This window comes from Mixophyes fleayi, chromosome 2 (assembly GCF_038048845.1).
Source record: "Mixophyes fleayi isolate aMixFle1 chromosome 2, aMixFle1.hap1, whole genome shotgun sequence".
Lineage (NCBI taxonomy): Eukaryota > Metazoa > Chordata > Amphibia > Anura > Limnodynastidae > Mixophyes > Mixophyes fleayi.
In genome coordinates, this window is record NC_134403.1 from 223019164 (window position 1) to 223045419 (window position 26256).

Genomic DNA, 26256 nt, shown 5'->3' on the forward strand with positions numbered 1-26256 from the left:
GTGAATAGGTACTGCTGTAAACTTCTGTGTTTGTCACTATTGAGCATAAAGGGCCTGATTTATTAAGGAAAGTTAAGCAAAAAATGGAGTAAGTTTTCTTACTCAAGTTTTCTGGACAAAACCATGTTGCAATGTAACATCAGTTCCAGCAGGATGATTTGGAAAACCTCTTGCTCTCTGCAAGAACCTCTTATTACCTGGAGCAAAGGAAAACTTTGATTGCATGGAGAAAAGGTTTTTTTTTTACCAGAGAAAAAAAACACTGTCATGAAAAAGAACAAGTGGAACTTAAAGGAACAGTGTGATAAAAGGATAAAAGTTTATGAAGTGGTTTTTAAATCCGTGAATTGTAAGAGTTGCAAAAGTAATATGAAGAAAGAGGAAAAGAAGTAAAAGCTCCCAAAGAGACTGCAAAATAGATTGCAACAGAGAAAGAGCAAGGAATTGTTGTTTTGAAACAAAAATTTGTCATGGTTCAGTAAAAGTCTATAAAGGGGCTTGTGGAGTGTAAGTTAGAAAGGTTTTCTCTGGCTGTAAAGGGTTTGAACGATTGTCCTTTGTGGAAAAGACTTTTTCTTCTAGATATGCTGAAGACTATGACATAACTGAAGCAGAGGCTCTCAATAAAGAGGTCATAGCTTTGGCCTTGGCATCTTCTCTAAAAGATGCATTGGAAACGAATGCGGATTTAGAAAAATGCAGCAAGCAGCTGAATGATGACATAAGGGACTTAGCAAACACTATGGATGAGAGCGTCCAAATTTGTGAACCTCAACTCCAAGTCCTCAGAGAGAGTCAGTCATGGTATAGCTGTAAGGCTGTCTGACTGGGCTGCTTTGAATATGGGGAGCTTGGCCACTTTAAAACAGAGTGCACTGAACTCCAAAAGCCTATGAACTGTTCATTTGCCCAGGCTGGGCCTATCTTTCTAAGTTGTTATTCTCGTAGTTTCACAACCAGTGGTCCGTCTTTAATTAATATGACTGTACAGGTGAACAACAAGATTTGTCTCGCAGTCGTGGACTCTGGGTGTGAGCTTAGACTAGTCTTCAGCTCTGTCCTTGCTAGAGCCAAGATCTCGTGTTTACCCAAGATCAAAGTGCTCTGCATACATAGGGCCAGTTATATTATTAGAGATGAGCGCACTCGGATTTCCTGAATCTGAGCCCACCCGAACGTTCCCGATCCCAGTCGGATCCGAGACAGATCCGGGTATTGGCGCCCAATGAAAACTTGAAACCGAGGCTCGGAGTCATAATCCCGCTGTCGGATCTCGCGATACTCGGAACCTATAAATTCCCCGCTAGTCGCCGCCATCTTCACTCGGTTATTTCCCCAATATTCCCAAGTGTTTAAAAAATTCAAAAAAAGTTATAAAAAAAAATACAAAAAAATAATTAATTTTTTTTTTAATTACAAGATTTGCAAAACCAATCCTGCAGTATAAGCCCATTGGTACTGCAATATTACCAAGTTCACACATTCAGCAGTAAAAGTCCAGTGGTACTGCTGCAATATTACAAAGTTCACACATTCTGCAATATCAGTCCAGTGGTGCTCTGTGCTGTGCTCTGTCAATTTTGAGTTCAGTGGTGCTGCTGGGTCCTGTGTGCTGTGTCCTGTTCAGTCCAGTGGTCCTGTGTCCTGTGCTCTGTGCTTCTAAGGGCATAGTTATTTCCCCAATATTCCCAAGTGTTTAAAAAATTTAAAAAAAGTTAATAAAAAAAATACACAAAAAACTAATTAAAAATTTTTTAATTACAACAAAATTTGCCAAACCAATCCTGCAGTATAAGCCCATTGGTACTGCAATATTACCAAGTTCACACATTCAGCAGTAAAAGTCCAGTGGTACTGCTGCAATATTACAAAGTTCACACATTCTGCAGTATCAGTCCAGTGGTGCTGTGTGCTGTGCTCTGTCAATTTTGAGTTCAGTGGTGCTGCTGGGTCCTGTGTGCTGTGTCCTGTTCAGTCCAGTGGTCCTGTGTCCTGTGCTCTGTGCTTCTAAGGGCATAGTTATTTCCCCAATATTCCCAAGTGTTTAAAAAATTAAAAAAAAGTTAATAAAAAAAAATACAAAAAAATAATTAATTTTTTTTTTAATTACAACAAAATTTGCAAAACCAATCCTGCAGTATAAGCCCATTGGTACTGCAATATTACCAAGTTCACACATTCAGCAGTATCTTGTGCTACATATAATGGAGAGCAAAAATTTGGAGGATAAAGTAGGCAAAGATCAAGACCCACTTCCTCCTAATGCTGAAGCTGCTGCCACTAGTCATGACATAGACGATGAAATGCCATCAACGTCGTCTTCCAAGCCCGATGCCCAATCTCCTAGTACAGGGCATGTAAAATCCAAAAAGCCCAAGTTCTCTAAAAATAGCAAAAAGAGAAACTTAAAATCATCTGAGGAGAAACGTAAAGTTGGCAATATGCCATTTACGACACGTAGTTGCAAGGAACGGCTTAGGCCCTGGCCCGTGTTCATGACTAGTGGTCCAGCTTCACCCAAGGATCTTAGCCCTCCTCCTCCTCCCCCCCCCTACAAAAAATTGAAGAGAGTTATGCTGTCAGCAACAAAACAGCAAACAACTCTGCCTTCTAAAGAGAAATTATCACAAATCCCCAAGGCGAGTTCAAGGGTGTTGATGGTTATCAAGCCTGACCTTCCCATCACTGTACGGGAAGAGGTGGCTCGGGAGGAGGCTATTGATGATGTAGCTGGCGCTGTGGAGGAACTTGATGATGAGGATGGTGATGTGGTTATTGAAAATGAGGCACAGGGGGGGGGGGAAACAGCTGATGTCCATGGGATGAAAAAGTCCATCGTCATGCCTGGTCAGAAGACCCAAAAATGCACCTCTTCGGTCTGGAGTTATTTTTATCCAAATCCGGACAACCAATGTATGGCCATATGTAGCTTATGTAAAGCTCAAATAAGCAGGGGTAAGGATCTTGCCCACCTAGGGACATCCTCCCTTATACGTCACCTGAATAACCTTCATAGCTCAGTGGTTAGTTCAGGAACTGGGACTAGGACCGTCATCGGTACAGGGACACCTAAATCCCGTGGTCCAGTTGGATACACACCAGCAACACCCTCCTCGTCAACTTCCTCCACGATCTCCATCAGATTCAGTCCTGCAGCCCAAGTCAGCAGCCAGACTGAGTCCTCTCCAATACGGGATTCATCCGAGGAATCCTGCAGTGGTACACCTACTACTGCCACTGCTGCTGTTGCTGCTGTTAGTCGGTCATCTTCCCAGAGGGGAAGTCGTAAGACCGCTAAGTCTTTCACAAAACAATTGACCGTCCAACAGTCGTTTGCCATGACCACAAAATACGATAGTAGTCACCCTATTGCAAAGCGTATAACTGCGGCTGTAACTGCAATGTTGGTGTTAGACGTGCGCCCGGTGTCCGCCATCAGTGGAGTGGGATTTAGAGGGTTGATGGAGGTATTGTGTCCCCGGTATCAAATCCCGTCGAGATTCCACTTCACTAGGCAGTCGATACCAAAAATGTACAGAGAAGTACGATCAAGTGTCCTCAGTGCTCTAAAAAATGCGGTTGTACCCACTGTCCACTTAACCACGGACATGTGGACAAGTGGTTCTGGGCAAACGAAGGACTATATGACTGTGACAGCCCACTGGGTAGATGCATCCCCTTCCGCAGCAACAGCAACAGCTGCATCAGTAGCAGCATCTACAAAATGGCTGCTCGTGCAAAGGCAGGCAACATTGTGTATTACAGGCTTTAATAAGAGGCACAACGCTGACAACATATTAGAGAAACTGAGGGAAATTATCTCCCAGTGGCTTACCCTACTTAGACTCTCATGGGGATTTGTGGTGTCAGACAATGCCAGTAACATTGTGCGGGCATTAAATATGGGCAATTTCCAGCATGTCCCATGTTTTGCCCACACCATTAATTTGGTGGTGCAGCATTACCTCAAGAGTGACAGGCGTGTGCAGGAGATGCTTGCGGTGGCGTGCAAAATTGCTGGACACTTTCGGCATTCAGCCAGTGCCTACCGCAGACTAGAGGCACATCAAAAAAGCATGAACCTGCCCTGCCATCACCTCAAACAAGAGGTTGTGATGCGCTGGAACTCCACCCTCTATATGCTGCAGAGGATGGAGGAGCAGCAAAAGGCCATTCAGGCCTACACAGCCACCTACGACACAGGCAAAGGAGTGGGGATGCGCCTGAGTCAAGCGCAGTGGAGACTGATTTCCGTGTTGTGCAAGGTTCTCCAGCCGTTTGAACTTGCCACACGAGAAGTCAGTTCCGACACTGCCAGCTTGAGTCAGGTCATTCCCCTGATCAAGCTGTTGGAAAAGCAGCTGGAGAAAGTGAGGGAGGAGCTGGTAAACCATTGCGATTACACCAAGCATGTAGCTCTTGTGGATGTAGCCCTTCGTACGCTTTGCCAGGATCCGAGGGTGGTCACTCTTTTAAAGTCAGAGGAATACATTCTGGCCACCGTGCTCGATCCTTGGTTTAAAGCGTATGTTGTGTCTCTGTTTCCGGCGGACACAAGTCTACAGCGGTGCAAAGACCTTCTGGTCAGGAGATTGTCCTCTGAGGACCGTGACATGCCAACAGCTCCACCCTCATTTTCTTCTTACATCTATGGCTGCGAGGAAAAAGCTCAGTTTTCCTAAAAGAGCCGCTGGCGGGGATGCTGATAACATCTGATCCGGACTGAAGGACCTGCCAACCATTGCAGACATGTCTTCTGTCGCTGCATTGGATGCTGTCACAATTGAAAAAATGGTGGAGGATTATTTTGCTGACACCATCCAAATAGACATGTCAGACAGTCCATATTGTTACTGGCAGGAAAAAAAGGCAGTTTGGAAGCCCCTGTACAAACTGGCTCTATTTTACCTGAGTTGTCCCCCCTCCAGTGTGTACTCGGAAAGAGTTTTTAGTGCAGCGGGGAACCTGGTCAGTGAGCGGCGAAGGAGGTTGCTTCCTCACGACGTTGAAAAAATGATGTTTATAAAAATGATTAATTAATTCCTCAATGAAGTACAGCACTGCCCTCCAGATAGTACAGAGGGATCTGTGGTTGTGGAGTCCAGCGGGGACGAATTGATAATGTGTGAGGAGGAGGAAGTACACACTGTAGGGGGAGAGGAATCAGAGGTTGAGGATGAGGATGACATCTTTCCTCAGTAGAGCCTGTTTAGTTTGTACAGGGAGAGATGAATTGTTTTTTCGGTGTGGGGGCCCAAACAAACCAATTATTTCAGCCACAGTTGTTTGGTAGGCCCTGTCGCTGAAATGATTGGTTTGTTAAAGTGTACATGTCTTATTTCAACAACATAAGGGTAGGTTGGAGGGCCCAAGGACAATTCCATCTTGCAACTCTTTTTTTGGCATTATGTGACCATTCAACAGTCGTTTGCCATGTTCAAAAAGTAAAAGAAAATGTCAACAAATTCAAAAAATTAAATCAAAAGTTTAATGCCCTGTCATTATTTAAAACAAGAGGTATTGACGTGCTAGAATTAGTGTAGTGTTAATATGTTATAAACACTACACTTGGAACTTGAAGGAGGTATTGTGGCCCCGGTACCAAATTTAGTACCGGGGCCACCTTAATACACAGTCCAGATACTTGTTTGGTGGAATTCTGACCAGTTGAGGGTGTATTTATTATATTGTGGCCCCGGTATCAAATTGGGTACCGGGGCCACAGCACTACGCAGTCCAGATTTTTTTTTGGGGGAATTAAGAACCGTGGAGGGTTGTTTATTAATTATATTGTGGTGACCACTCCTCTACGCAGTCCAGATACATTTATTGGTGCGATTCATACAAGTTCAGGGTTTTTAATTTATATTGTGGTGACCACTCCTCTACGCAGTCCAGATACATTTATTGGTGCGATTCATACAAGTTCAGGGTTTTTAATTTATATTGTGGTGACCACTCCTCTACGCAGTCCAGATACATTTATTGATGCGAATCATACAAGTTGATGGTTTTCTTATTATATTGTGGTGACCACTCCTCTACGCAGTCCAGATACATTTATTGGTGCGATTCATACAAGTTCAGGGTTTTTAATTTATATTGTGGTGACCACTCCTCTACGCAGTCCAGATACATTTATTGGTGCGAATCACACAAGTTGATGGTTTTCTTATTATATTGTGGTGGCCACTCATCTACGCAGTCCAGATACATTTATTGGTGCGATTCATACAAGTTCAGGGTTTTTAATTTATATTGTGGTGACCACTCCTCAACGCAGTCCAGATACATTTATTGGTGCGAATCATACAAGTTGATGGGTTTCTTATTATATTGTGGTGACCACTCCTCTACGCAGTCCAGATACATTTATTGGTGCGAATCATACAAGTTGATGGTTTTCTTATTATATTGTGGTGACCACTCCTCTACGCAGTCCAGATACATTTATTGGTGCGATTCATACAAGTTCAGGGTTTTTAATTTATATTGTGGTGACCACTCCTCTACGCAGGTCAGATACATTTATTGGTGCGATTCATACAAGTTGATGGTTTTCTTATTATATTGTGGTGACCACTCCTTATCGCAGTCCAGATACATTTATTGGTGCGATTCATACAAGTTCAGGGTTTTTAATTTATAATGTGGTGACCACTCCTCTACGCAGTCCAGATACATTTATTGGTGCGAATCATACAAGTTGATGGTTTTCTTATTATATTGTGGTGACCACTCCTTATCGCAGTCCAGATACATTTATTGGTGCGATTCATACAAGTTCAGGGTTTTTAATTTATAATGTGGTGACCACTCCTCTACGCAGTCCAGATACATTTATTGGTGCGATTCATACAAGTTGATGGTTTTCTTATTATATTGTGGTGACCACTCCTTATCGCAGTCCAGATACATTTATTGGTGCGATTCATACAAGTTCAGGGTTTTTAATTTATATTGTGGTGACCACTCCTCTACGCAGTCCAGATACATTATTCGGTGCGATTCAGGCCAGTTGATAGTTTTTTTATTATATTGTGGTGACCACTCCTCTACGCAGTCCAGATACATTTATTGGTGCGATTCATACAAGTTCAGGGTTTTTAATTTATATTGTGGTGACCACTCCTCTACGCAGTCCAGATACATTTATTGGTGTGAATCATACAAGTTGATGGTTTTCTTATTATATTGTGGTGACCTCTCCTCTACGCAGTGCAGGTACATTATTTGGTGCAATTCATACAAGTTCTGGGTTTTTAATTTATATTGTGGTGACCACTCCTCTACGCAGTCCAGATACATTTATTGGTGCGAATCATACAAGTTCAGGGTTTTTAATTTATATCGTGGTGACCCACTCCTCTACGCAGTCCAGGTACATGTTTTGGTGCGATTAAGACCAGTTGATGGTTTTCTTATTATATTGTGGGGACCACTCCACTACGCAGTCCAGAAAGATAGCTCGTTGCAACGTTTTGGACTAAGAACTATATTGTGAGGTGTTCAGAATACACGGTAAATTAGTGGAAATGCTTGTTATTGAATGTTATTGAGGTCAATAATAGCGTAGGAGTGAAAATAAGCCCAAAAAATTTATTTTTTAACTTTTTATGCTTTTTTCAAAAAAAATCCGAATCCAAAACCTTAAATCCGAACCAAAACCTTTCGGCAGGTGTTTTGCGAAACAAATCCGAACCCAAAACATCGAGAAAATCCGGATCCAAAACACAAAACACGAGACCTCCAAATTCGCCCATGCACATCCCTAGTTTAAAGTACAATGGAGTGAATAGTCAACATTACATTTTGCTGTAACCCTTTTATATAGATTGTAAATATTCTATCTCGCTATTTACATTACTATTTAACTAGACTATGTTTGCGCTTTTAGCTACATTTGTAGGCAAACTAGATAAGGTTTAGGAGTGTATTCACAAGCCAGCCTGGGTGGCTCTCTGTGCCTGATTTAATCACCTTAATAAGGAAATGCGTATTGTGTTTCTATGCCTTCATATTCTAAGACACAGAAGACATCCAAACACCCCCCTACCACCTGAGGCTATTCTTTGGGTATAAGAAAGGGCAGTGGAATGTTCAGGGGGGATTAAGAAAGATCAGGCTGGTGTAGGGAGTATTGGTTCCTGACAGCTGACTGAGGATGGGGGATCGAGAAGAACTGCGAGGACCCTTGTTCCTCTTCCTTTGGATAAGTTACCCCAGGTATTGTGAATCTGTGTGCTAGCCAAAAGTGAGGTGACAGGGAAGCAGGCAGTCATTGAGGCTTCGTAATCCCAGGACTTGTGCTAAGAAGCATAGAAGGAGCTGATAACAAAGTGTAAGCCAACAGTCGGACTGCCCAAGGTGGCCATAATAGTATTGTATTGTGTGTACTACCCTCGTATCCATTGTGCATACCTGTAATTATTACTCCTGTACATATGTTGATTTTGTGCCTGTTGCTGTTCTATTGTACCATTGGTTAAGTTGGATATCTGCCTGGGTGTAAGTATTTATCCACATACAGTGGATCTCAGTAGGTTGTTCAATCTTGGTAGACACAGTTTCCTCACAAGGTTCTGTAGGGCTTGTTCTGTATGCCAGAAAGCCCATCCCACTGTGCGTCGGCAAGATAAGGTCTACATTCGTTCTCTGGGAGGCATGGTTGTGTGGGCACTTAAAATGGCAATAGAACCTTCCATATCTCAGGCCTTAAAATATCAGGTGAACAAAATGATACCCCGGAATAAGGATGTCTGTGCTTCCATTCCAGAGCGTTCTGCTTTAAGTAAACCTGATGTGGGAACTTCATTGGAGATAACAGGATTGTTTGTGTTGATGAAGAATGTGAAGATACCAGGTTTTTAGAACCGAAGTTCACTAGTTTACCCTGCCCTCATAGGTTCAGGAATCACACAGGCAAGGAGAAAAACGAAAGATACAATGCTAATCTTACTTTTTCTACTGTAACAAAGCAGATAATAAGCCTGCACACCTTAAACAATAGGTCAGTGGATCACCAGTGTCAATAGGAGTCCCAGTAAACTTCCCCACCCACTTTAGTCACGCAGAAGTTCCACAGGCAAAAAAGTTTGTCAACAGGTAGTAAAGTAGTTTTGGTATCTTGTTACACCCGGTCAGTCAGGGCTTCTCATATTAGTCTCCCCACTCCTGTGGCCACAACAGTTTCTCCAGAACCTGGTGAGTATCTCCTGATGGAGGGAGGTGATGATAGGTCCCCAAATGGAGCGACAACATCCTTCCCTAACACAGGACAGCAGGTCTGCTGGTAGAGCACAGAAACTCAACCCTGCACCATCCAGGAAATCAATCCCAAAAATATCCCCCCCCCACTTGGAGTGGCTCCTTATATCCATGATCAAATTCTCATGGTGTCTTTCCCTCCCCCGGGAAGACCCCATGGATACTCTCCTTCTTAAACATTGGTGGTGCTAGACCAGAAGGTTGGAGTCAGAGCGAAGATGAGTCAGCCATCCACAGTGGGGGAGCCACTATGCAAGAAATGAAAGTGTTTAACTTTTATGCTTCATGGAAAGTGCCCTTTCTCCAAGGCCATATTGTCTCATATACTAGTGCTTATTTAGAAACATTGATAAGAGAATTAGTGTCTCCAAACCACAGAGGCAGGACATCATATTTTAACACATTGTGGTTAATGAGGCGCGTTCTTTGGATAACTATTAATTATGCTCACCTCTACTCAATCAGTGTAAATGCCAAGCTAAATGCCCTCTGTGTAAGGGTGGCAAAATTATTGCTTATAAAACACACATACAAATGTATTATTGTTACCGTTCTCATCTGTCTTAGACCAGATTGGTCCATGTCCACGAGAGTTAATTAATTTGACTCTATTTAGAAATATAATTTTTTCAGACTCCTTCCTCGAAACAGCTGCAACACCTGCTGTCTCCCTGCCACAATGTCTGTGCGACAATGGGTAATCCATGGCTTTCCCCACCTCCAGATCTTAGAAAACACCCAGTTCTTCCTGAAATTAACCTCTTCCCCGCTTATGGTATGTGTCAGGGCTTCTAGCTGCCCCTCACTTTCTGTCCCTTCCTTCTTACTCCCTCATGTATCCGCAATAAGCACTCCCCCTATCCGCTGGCGGAAATTAAAGAACTGATCCTGGAGTGACAGTCCATGTAACCCTAATTGATGGTCCGGTGGGAGATGTTATCTTGTCAGTGTGGCCTGGTTCCATCACAATGAATTTAAACAGTTAGTCAAAGACTATCAATGCAGCATTGGTCCAGTACCCCAGACCAACAAAATGGTAGTTCAGCTAGCTGGTAGTAGGTATTTGACTACTGTGGGTTGTAAGCTGGGAACTACAATGCCAAGGTCAAATGTACTTTTCAAAAATTCAGTGAACAAGTTGTTGAGGCCACATACAGCCTATGCATCTGCTTAATTAGATAACATTTTGATTTTTACTCGGGACTGGGAGACACACCTAAGTAACGTGTAGGCAGTCCTAACTTCTTTAAGGTCAGCAGGGTTAACAGCTAATCCAGAGAAATTTGATTTGGCAATGAAAGAAGCCAAATACATGGGCTATGTCATGGGACAGGGTTTAAATAAGCCACAATTGGATAAAGTGTAAGCAGTCAGGAACTGTCCGAGGCCAGAAAAGAGAGCACAGTTGCAACCATTCTTAGGCTTAATGTGCTATTACAGAAAATTCATCAGATATTTTGCTACTAGAGCAGTTCTGCTCACTGATTTATTGAAAAAGCATTGTCCAGACAAGTTAGTGTGTTCTGAATTTGCAGACGCTGCTTGGTCAGATCTGCATCAGGCATCTGACTTTAATAGCAGGTTCTTTCGCCAAAGTGATGCTTCTGGGGTCAGTTTAGGCGCTGTGTTGTCACAGGAGAAAGATGGATTAGAGTACCCCGTTTTGCATTTAAGCCGTAAGTTAAATAAAAGAGAGGTGAATGCAGCCTTTCAAATTCGTGGTCAAACAAAGGCAAGGAATATTTCATTAGAATGCAGATGCCCTGTCTAGAAATTATGTGTTCCTTGCATGGTCCGCAAGGTGGTTAACACTAGGGGGAGGGATATGTGGCCCTTCTTGGTGTTATGTAAGATTTGTTTCACTGCTTATCATAGCACTAAAGATTCCCCACTATAATTTATCAAAAATATATTGATAATGGGGACTGCAGTATTGTGCGGTAGTTTGCCTAATGCAGGAACTATCTTTGATACCTCCGCATTAGGCTACTGCTAAATAGCCCCATGCCTTCATTTTGCATAAATATAATTAGATTCACGAGTCACCTGACCACCTCCAAAGAGACCCGCAGAAATGTGGTTACAGCATCTGCAATGAAGATAGCAAAGGTTCTATGCAGACGCCATATTTGCAGCATTCTCAATGAAAGCAGTCAAGGGACACTACATACTCAAAAGGTAGTAAGCATCTTGGTAATTAGAGTTTACTTATTTTATTTATGTGTATTTTTTTAACTATACAAAAAAACAAAACACAAGCATCGGTGACTGCCCCAGCATTCCCTGCATGTTGCACCCCTGGGCATCTACCCAGTCATACCATGCCTTGAACTGTCACTGGTGGAAATAGAAATGCACAGACACATATTTACACAAACAAGCAACTTTTACATTGGGGTGGTGCACAAGCCGGAGGAGAGTGATCTGTACAGCGGTGATTACCCGCGACTATTCTAACTACACGCTGACTTCTCATTCCTATCTGGTACGAGTCCATCAGTTGTTTTAAGCTTGGATCTTATATGGAAAGAGATTCTTTGATGTTTTAATGTTTTTATGTTGTATGTTTTTTACGAAATAAACCCTGCAGATAATATGCCAGATTCTACCTCTATATCTTTCCCTTTCTATATGATATGATCGGGTAATGATTTGCTAAGAGGACTCGATTTTGGAAATCACGTCTATACGGGGATTGCTTTTTTGTGTGCTATGTAAGTGATTCAGCTCCTTTTGCTATGAGCAACACGTGTGGTGGTGATTAGAGTACTTAATAGTCAGCACACAGTTTAAATTGGTATATATATTTTTGGACGTAGAATTGAGATACAGAGTTTATGTATAAGTACAATTACTAACTGGGTGTCCTTTTACTTCTGTCCTATTCCGTCCATCCAATCATTTGGAGACACCACAAAAGAAGAGAGGATTTTACTGCATGACATCCACTTTGATAAACACCTATTAAGAATATTCCATTTTTTTCTGAAAGGATTGACTTCTTTTATTTATGGACATTGTGGACTATCTATTTATTTGGTTCAACAGTCTTTTATGCCAAGTTTATTGTAGTACCACATGATTTTATTATCCCGTTTTGGAGAACAAAAGAGATAGGAAGGAATATAGAATATATTTTCATTCCTATTTTTTGTATTGGAAGATCAAAGAATTATTTGGTCATATTGTCTTGCCCAATGCGCCTTGTTGTATTTTATTGATCAAACTTTTACATTGCCCTCAAGCATCCCCTAGGGGTGAATAATAATTGTATAGCATATGTAGGTGGTGTATAATGGGGGTAGATGCATTATAATTAAAGGTTATGTTGGTTTGCATAGCGTAGGTCAGAGGTGACCAAACTCAGTTCTCAAGAACTACCAACAGTTCGTGTTTTTAGGATTTTCTTTAGGATTTTCTTTAATCATGCACAGGTAAGTTAATCCATTTGGCTTGGTCAGTAATTTTCCCACCTCTTTCTACATACAGAAATCTTGAAAACGTGACCTGTTGGTAACTCCTGAGGACTGGGTTTGAGCACCTCTGGCATATATTTTGCTTCATTTTACTTTTTATAATTTTCCTTACAGTACCCCATGAGAAAGTCTGAATTCACAGTACACAGTACTGCACATATGTGAAAATGGTTGGGCAGTCCTAATTAAGAGATTTGTATTCACTTAAATGTGACCAATTTTTCTAGGGGTATATTTTTTTTTTACTTTGGAATGAATGCTACAGTAATTTGCATGCTTGGTGAACATGGTAGCTAAGCTCTTACCTCAAGAATCCAGCACACACACTACTTGCCATGTAAAACAGGGTATAGAATATGAGAAGACAGAGGAGAACATGGATATGGATGTTCTAAGGAGGAATATGAGAGAATTAGATAAGGTAACACTGCTTGCCTTACAACAACATTTCTTTTACATTAAAGAACTTAATTTCATCAAGAAGCATGTTAAGGTTAATTTTCAAACCAGCAAAAATGCAGATGTACAGATCTATCTATTTAAACATCATGCATCATCAACAGCTATTTATATAGTGCCACTAAATCCGCAGCGCTGTACAGAGAACTCATTCACATCAGTCCCTGCCCCATTGGAGCTTGCAATCTAAAGCACACACACACACACAGACTTGGGTCAATTTGATAGCACATGGGAAAGCTCGAATATGAATGCTCCAGGTTGATATGTCCATGTTATACTTAGCTGGGCATGATTGAGATGCTTCTACAGAAAGCTAGCATAGCTTGTGTTCTCATTTAGGCCAGTTGATGTCAGAAAATTAATTTACGAAATAAATCTGTGGCTAATCTGCCTTCACTTCTGGATGGTCAAGTCCAAGAAGTTTATACTTTCTTGGTGCATTTCGTATGCCAGACGTAAGTTATTAGGGTTATCGTTAAGAATTTTCAAAAGTTTCCTGATTGCCCTTCCACATTATAAGGATATTGTCCAAAATCCTTATACTAAAAGAGTGCTGAAACTAAAACTAAAGCTATTTGAAAAAAAGAAAAGCGTAGAAAAAATAAGTAAAAATTAGTTACACACCATCCTACTCAGTATCAATACTCACCTGTGATCCTAATGATTCAACAATTTTTTTCACTTTTCACTTTGTAATATGGTAGCCTGATATATGGAATATAATAAATTATATAAAATGAAAAATAACAAAATTCAATACAAATCTAAAATTAATTAAATTAGTAATATTTGTGTCCAATACTTATATTTATTTTTATCCGATATCTGTGACAATCTGTCTTGGAGAAAGTAAGTAAGATAAATGAGTTACTTTTTAAATATATCCAACTACGATCTGTAAAAAATGTTTTATTATTAATAATACAATTCCTTGACCAGGCACTATATAAGAAACACTAGTAACATGAGAAATAAATGCTCTCCTAATATATTACATTGATAACTCATGATTGGCCGAGATATATAGTAATCTAATTTAAGCATGCTGATTGGCCACTTGAAGTATACAATTAATTTCTGGCAACAGACGAGTAGTTCCCATGACTAAGCCGTCATAGGTGAAACGTACGCTGCGCCAGATGTAACGTTATGTGACGTCAGAACCGGAAGTGGTAGGGACTGTTCCTGGCGTTTGGTCGTTAGCTAGTGTTTTGTTATCTGTCTCTGCTAAGATACTTAGTGCATCTATGTCTGTTATAATTTATAGACGAGTGAATGTGGACGGCTAATAGCGTGTGTTTGATGCAATCGACTAAAACCTGGCAGACAATCTGCAGGTTACTGTCCTTCCAATATACAATGGGGCGATAAGCGATGACACACTAGTAATAAAGCAACACATTCTTAATTTCTATTGGATTACATAGTTTATTAATATAGATTTTAAAGGTTACAATAATTGATTTGGAAAATCTATATGGTGTTGATAAGGCGTCACTAAGGAATATATGACCCTGTATACACCAATTAGGGAAATTACATTGCTATAATTAATCCTTTATATAACAGACATAACTGAGGGACCTGGATACAAATAATACCAATACCAGGTATAATACCTAATATACAACATCTGCTTTGGACCAAACAAATGGGATTGTCCATGTGGCATATGAAAAACAAATATACAAAAATATAAGAGTAATAAAGAATGAGTAAATAAACAAAGAATATAATTAAAAATATAAGTAGGAGTGTTATGTGTAATAATTGAAATTTGGATGATATCTGCTCATCCTCTGATATAAATAAGAGCCCTAGGACATATTAACACGATGTTACAATACTATGCAGTAACTTTATAAGGAGAATGCTCTAATTGGTCCAAGCTATGTGAGGGTCGAGATTTGGGGCATACAATACTTGTAATCAGTCCCACCACAGGGTCTATCTATTTATTTTAACCACTTTCTTTCCAACTTTAACACTATATTTTTATATATATTCGCGTATCCTTTTCTGGTAGTTTATGATATTTTTATATTACTCAATAAAGTTTTCAATTTTAATTATTTGTGGTAACCCTCTGAGACTGGAGTGCTTCAAGATTCAATTCTTGTCTCTTCCTCTTTCCCATGTTATCATTAAATGTTGAATGAAGCACCCCTTACTATATAGTCATATAACATTAATAGTGAGGTAGGTCACAACCTACAGCGGAGCATATCATCCTCACCATTTATTTATATAGCACCACATTCTGCAGCGCTGTACGGAGAACTCATTCACATCAGTCTCTGCCCCGTTGGAGCTTACAGTCTAAATCCCCTAACACACACACACAGACCGAGAGAGACTAATGGCAATTTAATAGCCGCCAATTAACCTACTAGTATATTGTATATTGTGAGTGTGGAAGGAAACCAGAGCACCCGGAGGAAACCCACACAAACAGCGGGAGAACATACAAACTCCACACAGATAAGGCCACGGTCAGGAATCAAACTCATTATCCCAGTGCTGTGAGGCAGAAGTACTAACCACTAAGCCACCCTGCTACCTAGAGGTAATACATAGCTGCATCATAGTCGTTAGGCATTTCAGGGAAAGCTAGAGAGAGAGATACTCAGTGCTCAAACAGTGTCATTACAGTTTACAGAATAAAACATGATGTTTAGGGAGAGCAAGTCTCTTCAAAATATAAGTTTTAAAACAACATAGTGCATATATTTATAAAGGATTAAACCAATCAATGAGTAATGTCGTTGGTCACTTGATGTTTGATTTTCAATTGAATTTTGTTGGTTGCAAGGTAACATTATATGCGGGAAAAGACTACATCACAAACACCTATAATTTCAATAAGGGTGAGTTAGACCTTTTATATCCATTGTATAAATATTACATAAATACCCAGATAATACAAACAACAAATTGAATAAACTATAACAAAGATAAATATAAACAGATACATCTATATTCATGGAAATATAACATTTCAAACCCAATGTATAGACACGATTTAATAAAAAACATCTCAGGTTAAAATTATCATTTAAACCCCTTGGTTGTAAAATTGGCCTTAAATTGCCTCCACTGGTTGGCAATTGTACCTTTTATAGTATCAAATGAAAATCTTCAATGCATACAGTTTTGCTGTGCTAGCTACTGTGATTTATAATATATATAGAAAGACAACATTTTGAAATACCTCCCAAACAGCAAATAAATGGTGTCGCAATGATCCAATCAAAATTGGATAGGTAATGCAGCGTTGGTCATTAATATCATCCAGTATTTACAACTGCCTTGTAGCAGGTGCAAAAGATGCGGCTGAAAACAACCGTATTTACATTAAAACACAGTGGGGCTGATTCATTAAGGAAAGTATGGCAAAAAAATGAGTGTAAAACAATGCAAAGGGTGCAAATTAATTTATTATTTTGCACATCAGTTAAATACTGCCTATTTTTTCATCTAGCACACAAATACTTGATAGCTTTATTTTTACACTGAAATTTAAAGTAGATCTAGGTCATGCCCTTCCCGAAATCTGTCCCCACATTTTAAATTTAATTCCTCTCCAATGCAACATGGTTTAGCCAAGGTGCAAAGTTGCTAATTTTTTTGCTTTGCTTTCCTTAATGAATCAGGCTCAGTAGTATGTTCGGACATGAATCAGGCCCATTTTGTGACCAAGTGTAAAGACATGTCTGCTGACTGGACTTTCTTTATTTTTATTTTTAAATTTATGTTAATTCAGTCACACTTTGCAAATCCTTGAATTCTGACTAACGTATCCCAACCTAAAGGGGCATTAAAAAAATATATATGACCTCTTTGGGGAGGAACATCAAGCCTGCTTGTGAGAGATCAGCCATTTCCACTTGATAATTAGGCTTCTTAGTATCTTCTTTCAACAAGGACCAATATTTATGCACAATCTTGTGGACCATCTCAAACATCCTTTCATAGCAGCTTGCAAATAGAATTCTTGTATTAACTGTCTCACTTTTGGTGTCACCCAACAGTGATGCCCTTGGAATCATTTTCACTTTCCTTTTAACTTGTAATAACATTTCTTTTTTATATGCTTTTAGTGAAGATTTTGCAAAAAATCTCATTAGCTTTCATATCAAATTGCACATCATCTGAAATTATCCTTCTGGTCCTAATTAATTGTCTCTATGGCAAACTTCTTATGGTACCCGGGGGGCTGAAAACTACCATAACATAACATGTTATTCTTAACAGTTGATTTACAAATTTATTCTGAATTTTATTATTCACAACAGAATTCTAAAAAAAAAATACTTATATGTACTGTAAATTTCCACATATCTATACCAATTTTGAATATGTGGAGCATATCTAGCATTTTCTAGGAACAGGGCACATGTACATAAAAATATTAGCAGAACTCGGTACCATATTTGTACCAAAACTCTTGTTATTTTCTTGATATTATTGTTGCTATATTTCTACATTAGTGAGTGGACATTGGTTGTAACATTCAATGTTCTATATGACAATATATTATTAAATTATAGCAATATTCTTTGCAATTATCATATAGCTTTCAGAAATATTGGCAGCATATCACTTTAAGAGACTATTTGATTTTGCTATGAATGGGTTAAGATACAATTTGAATCTACTATGAATGGGTGTACTTATCAAGTGTGGTGATAGTGGTCAGGTGACCTCTGGCTATACTCCATAATTGGTTGAATTCTATTTAAATATATACACTTTGTTGCTTTTTAACCTCTCAGATGAAGGGGCTTGTTGTCCTGAAACCTCATGTTTTCTTATGTAAACTCTGCTGAAGACATTTGCATATCGCTATATGGAGCAGTTTCCTGCAGTGGGCTATTATATCCACTGTTTGTTTTGCCATGGTGAATTGGTGTTAGCTTGCTGGAAAAAGTAAGCATTGCAGACAAAGTGATGGACAGAACTCCACATGCAGAGTGCCGGCATCTCAAGTGTTTTTGCCTGAATGGTGAAATAGCATGCCATTGAAAGTGCTTATAGACGCCCAATCACCGACACCACTGAGGATTTATAAAAATCAAGTTATTTTGCGGGGTTAAAGATGCTCTTTGGCCACCCACTGAACCAGAAATGACCCCCTAATGAGAAATGTATATTTAATGCTCATTTTAGTATCTGCTTCTGTAACACAAAATCTCATCTTTGCATTTGGGTGCAATATGAGGTACACTACTGTTCCTAGGCAGCATTCAGCAAGAAATGGCAAATTCGCTTAGCTGCTGCTGATGGGAACATAATTCTACAATCCTAGAGTCTGTAAATATAACATATAATCCCATCTCCTGCTATCGTCCCAGTCTAAGTAACAGACCACATCTTTACCTCATATATTAACCTCGGATAGTTACTTTTAACAAGGATTTTTCCCAGGGAATATAAATTGTGAACACTCCTGTTTTCCTCTGTTTTGTTACAAATGCTTTATATGATTAAAAATCAGCTTCATGTCTACACTCTGCAGCCCTTATGTGTTCCCCACACTAACAGATCCTCATCTATTGAAAATTCTATCTTTATATTTACTATTAAAACTGCATTTTCCAGAAGACACAGTACTATCTATCACAAAGTTCAAGATTATGCGCCCTTTATACATATATCAAATTTCTGCATGAATGAAAGTCACCAAAACATCTAAATAAATAATCATTTAAATTATGTTACGGTACCATGCTCCTTTCTGTTGGATAATCCTCTAGACGATCATGACGTGGCCAACAGGGATTATGGGATATTCTAAAAATCCTCTTTTGGTATTAGCTAATGAGAATTGACTGTGGAGCACGTCACAGTGATTTTACATCACCATCAATCTGCATTTTCATAGTTCTAAAGTATTAGTATGCTAGTAGTGCAGCACTATACAGAATGATTAAAATAAACTCTTTAGGAGGTGTACTGTACAAAAATGTAAACCTTACATCAAAGTCTAAATTGCTATCACTTTAGTACCATTCCCTTCAATTAAATAAACTTTTAAGAATTTCTCCTAAAATTCTGGTCGGTTTAGCCTTAGTTATGGCCGAACTGATGCAAACCATACCTCACATCTGTCCCAATTTTGGTGGCACACCTCGATGCAACACAAAAAGGTTAAGGCTTAACAAAATGTGGGTGGGGTTTACCCAAATTAGCTCATTAGTAGGCAGAGTTTGATCAGAACAAAGGCCGGGCTTATTCTGCCCCGATTTCATGATTCTAATTGTTTTAAGGATTGCCCAAACACAGGCCTGTTTACTTTAAAACACTTCAGTTTGAGTGTCCCTGACTCTTTGACTATGCAGGAAAAATGCACCTTTTAGTGTGGTTTCTGGTGACAAGAATGGATCTTAGGTCACTATGTACATCACACATACACACTTGTTTTTATCGGGAGTTTGATCTCTATCGGTTTTGGAAATAGCAGTTTTGACAGAAGCAAAACTCTGGCGAACATTACATGAAATCTCAGCTTTATAAATCTGCGAGTTTCAACTCTCCCGAGAAAATCGCTGGATTTTCAAAATCGGACCTTGATACATTTACCCCCAGATTTTCCACTTAATGTGCATCATGTCCAAATTCTCGCCTTTGACTTTGGCCAGTCTGCCACTCTTGAGAGCCATTAACAGTTTGCTTATCTTGGCGAGTTGGAGGGTACCTTCTGGGAGGTGGTAATACTGCCAGTGCACCCTGATGTTGTGCCCAAGGAAGTATGCCAACTGATCCAGTTCTGTGTTGTTTGAGGACCTTCGAGAGAGTGGCAATGTGCTTTCAAAGCTTTGTGGAAGACAGCGTGTGGGGATGCTTGGCTCCACACTCTCGGGCAAACAGTCGTATGCAATCGTAGGCTCTGAAGTGTGACAAGGCAGCTGGTCTGGCGAACATGTAGACGTTTTGGCTATCCACTCCATATGCATCACGCTTTTCTGCGAGACGTTCCATTGCAGCTTGCATGGCTGGTGTCAGCAGGATGGAGACTTTTCTCCCTTATTTTCCTTGGATTTCAATGCGAGTGAAGTGCCTGCAGAGCTTTCTCTAAACCTCGGAAAGCACATCTCTGTAGAGATCCGAGGTATCTCTTGAGGAGAAGGTAGTCAGCAAGATTTTTGAAACTTCCCTGTCACTCACCGGACCGTGAGTGCCTCTGCACTGGAGCGTGGTTCTCTATCCTTCCTGCCGGTGTCTTTCCTGAGCCGCGGCCGTCCGCCATCTTGATGGACTGCGCATGCGCAGGATCCATGAACTCTTGTGACCTTGCTTTTAACCTAATTGGTGGATCAGTCACCTCTCCCTATTTAAGGCACCTGTGGCCATGATATCGTTGCCTGATCTTGAGTCTCATTCCCTGTGAGTCTCTTGAGGTGTCTCCTGTGTCCTGCTCGTATCTTCAGTTTCCTGCTGGATTACCTGCTCTGCTCATCGGCGGTTCCCATACCCGCTACTGACTCCTGTGTCCTGCTCGTGTCTTCAGCTGTCTGCTGGATTACCTGCTCTGCTCACCTGTGGTTCCCATACCCCCTACAGTCTCTCAGCTCTCCTGCTGTGCCTGCATATCCTCGTTGGACAAGCCTCTCTACTCAGCAGCGGTCTACATACCCGCTATAGACTATTAGCTGTGACGCTGCATTTCTGTTTGGGACTAGCTCCTCTGCTCTCCAATTGTATTTATACAGTTATAGACTCTTATCACTACTCCACTTATCCGCACCTGGACAAGTCCTCACCTCCTCGCAGTGGTACAACTTGCTGTACGCAGACCACTGACTCTCCCGCTACCTACCTGCACCTGGACAAGTCTTCCCTTCACAGCAGTGGTACAACTTGCTATACGCAGACCACTGACTCTCCCGCTACCTACCTGCACCTGGACAAGTCTTCTCATCACAGCAGTGGTACAACTTGCTATACGCAGACCACTGACTCTCCCGTTACCTACCTGCACCTGGACAAGTCTTCTCATCACAGCAGTGGTACAATTTGCTATACGCAGACCACTGACTCTCCCGTTACCTACCTGCACCTGGACAAGTCTTCTCATCACAGCAGTGGTACAATTTGCTATCCGCAGACCACTGACTCTCCCGTTACCTCCCTTCACCTGTTCACGTCCACTCTGCTCTCCTTGGTTGAGACCTGCCTTTCCACTACAGCTGCAAGTCGCTGACTCTCCTACCAGTACAGCTGCAAGTCGCTGACTCCTACAAGTATAGCTGCAAGTCACTGACTCTCATCTATTCCATTGACATTCTCTCTCCATCTGCTGTTATATACGTTCCTACTATTCACCCTACTGCCCAGAGGACCGCTGTGTAAACCCCGCCCCTCTGGTAAGCATTATCAACTGGTGAATCCTGGGCAGAACTCCTAGTGCCCGTGACATTCCCCTTCCCTTCTTCGATTGAACAAGATCACTTGTGCCAGGGTGACTTTTGCAAGTAGTGCCCAGTGGTTAACCGTAGGCTCGGTGGATAGTCCACTTCGATAGGCTTGCTGCGTCTCATCAAGGTACAAGTGCATCTTTTTCACATCTTCCGTGAAAGGTAATAGCTGAGGCATGTTCCACTTGGACTCCTTAAGAGTTTTCAAGGCAGCCGATGAGATCAACTCGTTCCATCTCGCCTCATATAGCTTCCTGAAATTTTGTGTGTTTTCAACCTCAGCAGTGCAGCCCTCCATCATGGCTCAGCACTCCACAATGCTCACTATCTTTTGTAGGCCGTGCCCGATCTTGAGTGCCAGCAAGGGCGCCTTAAATGTACCTGTCTCCTTGTCATAGCAAACTACGAGCTTCACAGCGTCTATTACGGGGCGGTAAAGTCTTCCATCCTCTCCAAAGGGATAGCTCTTCTGGCCTGTAGCAGTAGCCTGCCCATTTCTCTAAGCTTCTGACAGATGTACTCGTGCCTACCAACATCTGATCCGACCCGGTTGAACAGATGCTGTCCCATCTGCATGATGCATCGATCATTTTTGACTGCGAGTAAGCCTTCATCCTGGCTCATGTCATTCAAGAGCTTCCAAAAGCCATCACTGATGTCAGGTGGAACAGGCTGAGCAAAGGCTCACAGTGACTGGGTTCTGTTCTTGCCAGGTGTGAGCTTGTTGCCCCTTCAGTTTAGCTTACATCTCTTCAAGTGTTTCCACAGGTATTTCCTTGCAAACAAGCCCTGGCAGGCTACACAGTGACCTACATGAAGCCTTCAGCATCCACCTCTTTGTCTAGAAGTTTGCACGGGACCAGAAAGCCATGGCCTGCCCTCATTGCCTCAACATTGTGTGCAAAGTTGCTCCTATTGCGAAGATTTGCCAATTGCATGCACCTTTTTTTTCGAGAGCTTGGGGAATTTCAGGGCCCAGGCAACTTCAGTCTCATTGCAGTGAACATGCACCATGTGCCGGGCAATTTTTAAGAGGGGCTTCTCACAGTAGATGCAGTACTGCTTTTTGTTATACGCCCTGGAGCCATCACTGTTTCTGGATAGCGTTTGGACAGACACTGCGTCGTCTCTCTGACCTTCTGTGTTTAAAACATGGCTAGCGGAAAGTCGAGAATGTTCGTACATAGAACTGATCTCTGGGTATCTGCACTCTGCTGCTCTGGTGGGCAACAGGGCATCACAGCTGGTATCTGAACCGCTCTTATCCGAAGTGTCAGGGGCATATTCGTCTCCACTGCTCTCTGGGCTATAGTGAGAGCTACCGGTGAGCTCTGTCATGCTTCAACGTCCTCGCTTTACCTTCAGCAGCAGACGAATTTGACTGTGTTTTTACCTGCTTGGTGTACAAAACGCAGCAGGATGCAGTCACTTCCATTTCCTGCTCCTGCTATACATTCAGACGGAATACTGGCCTATAGCGGTGGAATGCGTACACACACTTTCTCCCCTCCGCATCGGACATGCACACACTTTTGTTACGACAAATGTGACTCATTGGGACATACTAGATTTTTATGTTGAGCATATCAGCAAGGTCCCCTGCATTGATTAGCGTTGGGAAGCTTTGTGGGGACCTCAATTTTTGTCTCCACCACGACTCAGGTCACCACAGTGTTGGTGTATAAACAGGTCAATGTCCCCACAAGCATATGAATGCAAGTATACACACACAAAACATACATAAGGATGCACTTAAATCACAATAAATAAATCCAAACATGAAAAGTTGTGCATAGTTCATAATTCAAAAAACAGAACCCAAAGTTGTTTAACAAACGAACAGACCAGCACCAGCAATAATAAAAATACAAAATTCAGCTAGGTTACTTTCATCAGGCCACTATAGATATATCTATATATCTATATACATATTATCGAAGTCAGATAATCGGATATAGTCATTTCAATTAATATCTAACAACTTGATTGTCTTTGTCCGAAATTATGCGTATAGTATGCTACAGCGTGGAGGAGGGTATTCAGCCGTAACACTTGGCAAACACTTTTGTTTTACATTTACACACATACACACAAACATGCACATTTGTAATTAGTTCACATTAATAGTAGTTGCAACACATAGTTATTTATGTCGAAATGTTGCAATGTTTATGGTTGATATTAAAAGTTATATACATGTTAGTGACATCTAAGGTTCAGGTTACAGGAAACATATCATGTCTGTATCATTCTAATCCCCAATTTATTTGCAGACGTCTGGTTCAATTACTAAACAGAACGCGCATTGCGTATGGTAGTATAGATTGTAGGGAATAAATGATTAGAATGATATTGTCTGTGTAATGTAAGTAGACTAGTTTAAACTGGATTCTTGATGGGAAATTGGAATACATCTCCAGGAGAGCTGACCCCCACCCTTGAATATTTTCATTTGAACTGGCCAATGACCTGCATTACACTGGACCCTCCTGAAGCCTGGACCTATGGAAGCAAGCCAGATCATCTGTATTGTTTTACTGTATTCACTGACTGTATATAAGCAGGGGCTCTGGACCTAGTGGACAGTCTACTTGACCACAGCCTTCAGACCTGAATGACTGCACACTGGATCCAGAGCGCCTGCGATAAGTAACGGCTGTACTTATTTTATTCTCACTTGTTACTCTGCTACTTTTTTGGATAATAAATTGAATTGTGCTTAGAAACACATCACTGGAAGTGGATAATCGTTATTGGACAGTAATAAGACGAACATGACAATATATCTATCTATAATATAAATGTCTAGTGGCGTGTGTTAGTCTGTCTGTGTGTGTGTGTGTGTGAAAAAAATAAAACCAAGCTGCAATGCCACCTGCTGGGCGGAGTTATACACTGACCTACTAAATTCTTAGTGTGTGTGGGGAAAAAAATTCAGAAAGTGCTGGAATTTGGTATACTAAGATGTTTTTAATTTGTTAATTTAATTTGTTAATTGTTAAAAGTGTTTATAAAGATTTAAAATATATATATATATATATTTCTTGAAGGAGAAGTGACAGTTGGGAGTGGTTGGTGGTTGCCGGGGGTGACAGTGGTGAGTGGTTGGTGGTTGCCGTGGGTGACAGAGTGAGAGGAGTGTGATACTCAGGACCGCTGAGAGAGATCCCTGTGTCTGGATAGACATCTGGATGTGGCGGTGAAAATGAAGGATGAGGTGATGGAGAAGAATGATGAGGTGGTGACATGTAGACAAAACCACGTTAAAAATGGCCGCTTACATCGGGAAGTAACGCTCTTCCCCTGAGGAGGCCTGGGCTATGGCCCAAATGCATGACAAGAACCTTTTTAACACCTCAAGTAGCTTGATTTGACTAGAATGCATGAGTATCATGCACGGGTTAACTTGTATATATATATATATATATATATATATATATATATTATACACACCATTAGAGAATGATAAATGGGCAGTCAAGAACACTTTCATGTCATGTTGGATGAGAAGGCTTGGCTCGCAATCTCTGTTCCAGTTCATCCCGAAGGTGATCAATGGGGTTGAGGTTAGGGCTCTGTGTGGGCCAAGTCAGTCAGTCAAGTTCTTCCACACCAGACTCATCAAACCATATCTTTGTAGTCCTTGCTTTGTGCATAGGGGCATGTTGGAATAGAAAAGGGCCTTTCCCAAACTACAAACTTGGAAGCATAGCATTGTTCAAAATGATTTACTAATGCATTAAGATTGCTCTTCACTGGATATAAACGGCCTAGCCCAAACCCTGAAAAACAGCCCCATATCATTATCCCTCCTCCACCAAACTTCACAGTTGGCATAATGCAGTCATGCAGGTAACGTTCTCCCGGCATCTGCCAAACCCAGACTTGCCCATCTGACTGCAAAACAGAGAAGTGTGATTCATCACTTAACAGAACATGTTTCCACTGCTCCACAGTCCAGTGTGGGTGTTCTTTACATCACTCCATCTGACGCTTCGCATTGGTCTTAGTGATGTGAGGCTTGCATGCAGCTGCTCGGCCATGGAAACCCATTCCATTATACTCCCACCACACATTTTATGTGCTTACATTAATGCCAGTGAAAGTTTTGGAACTCTTCAGCTATGGAATAAGCAGAGTTTTGGTGACTTTTACGCTCCATTTGCATTGCAGTCGTTGACCCCACTCTGTGATTTTACGTTGTCTTCCGCTTTGTGTTGCTGTTGTTCCTAAACACTTCCACTTTCTAATAATATCACTTACAGTTGACCAGGGATTATCCAACAGGGATGACATTGTATGAACTGTTTTATTGCAAAGGTGGCATTCTACCACAGAACCACACTTAAAGTCACTGAGCTCTTCAGAGTGACCCATTTTGTATCACAATGTTTGCAAATGGAGACTGCATGGATAGGTACTTGATTTTATACACCTCTGGCAATGGGTCTTGTTGAAACACCTCAATTCAATAATTAACACTTGTGGCCAAATAAAAAATGTATATATATATATATATATATATATATATATATATTTATATATATATATATACATATACAAGGTATGCCTATTAAATAACGAGACTGATGAAATAACTCACCCTTATTTATTGGTATTACAAATTAATTTAA

The 26256-nt window shown here is 40.9% G+C and overlaps 1 protein-coding gene across 1 annotated transcript in view; it reads right to left on the reverse strand.

Moving 5' to 3' along the window:
* The window catches only part of LOC142138671 (putative transmembrane protein 244), a 94681-nt gene extending 75651 nt beyond the window's left edge, over positions 1 to 19030 (reverse strand). The window contains exons 1-2 of the mRNA XM_075195516.1: positions 18932 to 19030; positions 13049 to 13134 (exon numbers count right to left, since the gene is read on the reverse strand). Of these exons, the coding sequence (XP_075051617.1) occupies positions 13049 to 13134; positions 18932 to 18934 (89 nt within the window). The 5' untranslated portion in view covers positions 18935 to 19030. The remainder of the gene's footprint in view (positions 1 to 13048; positions 13135 to 18931) is intronic.
* Between the last annotated feature and the right edge of the window lie 7226 nt (positions 19031 to 26256).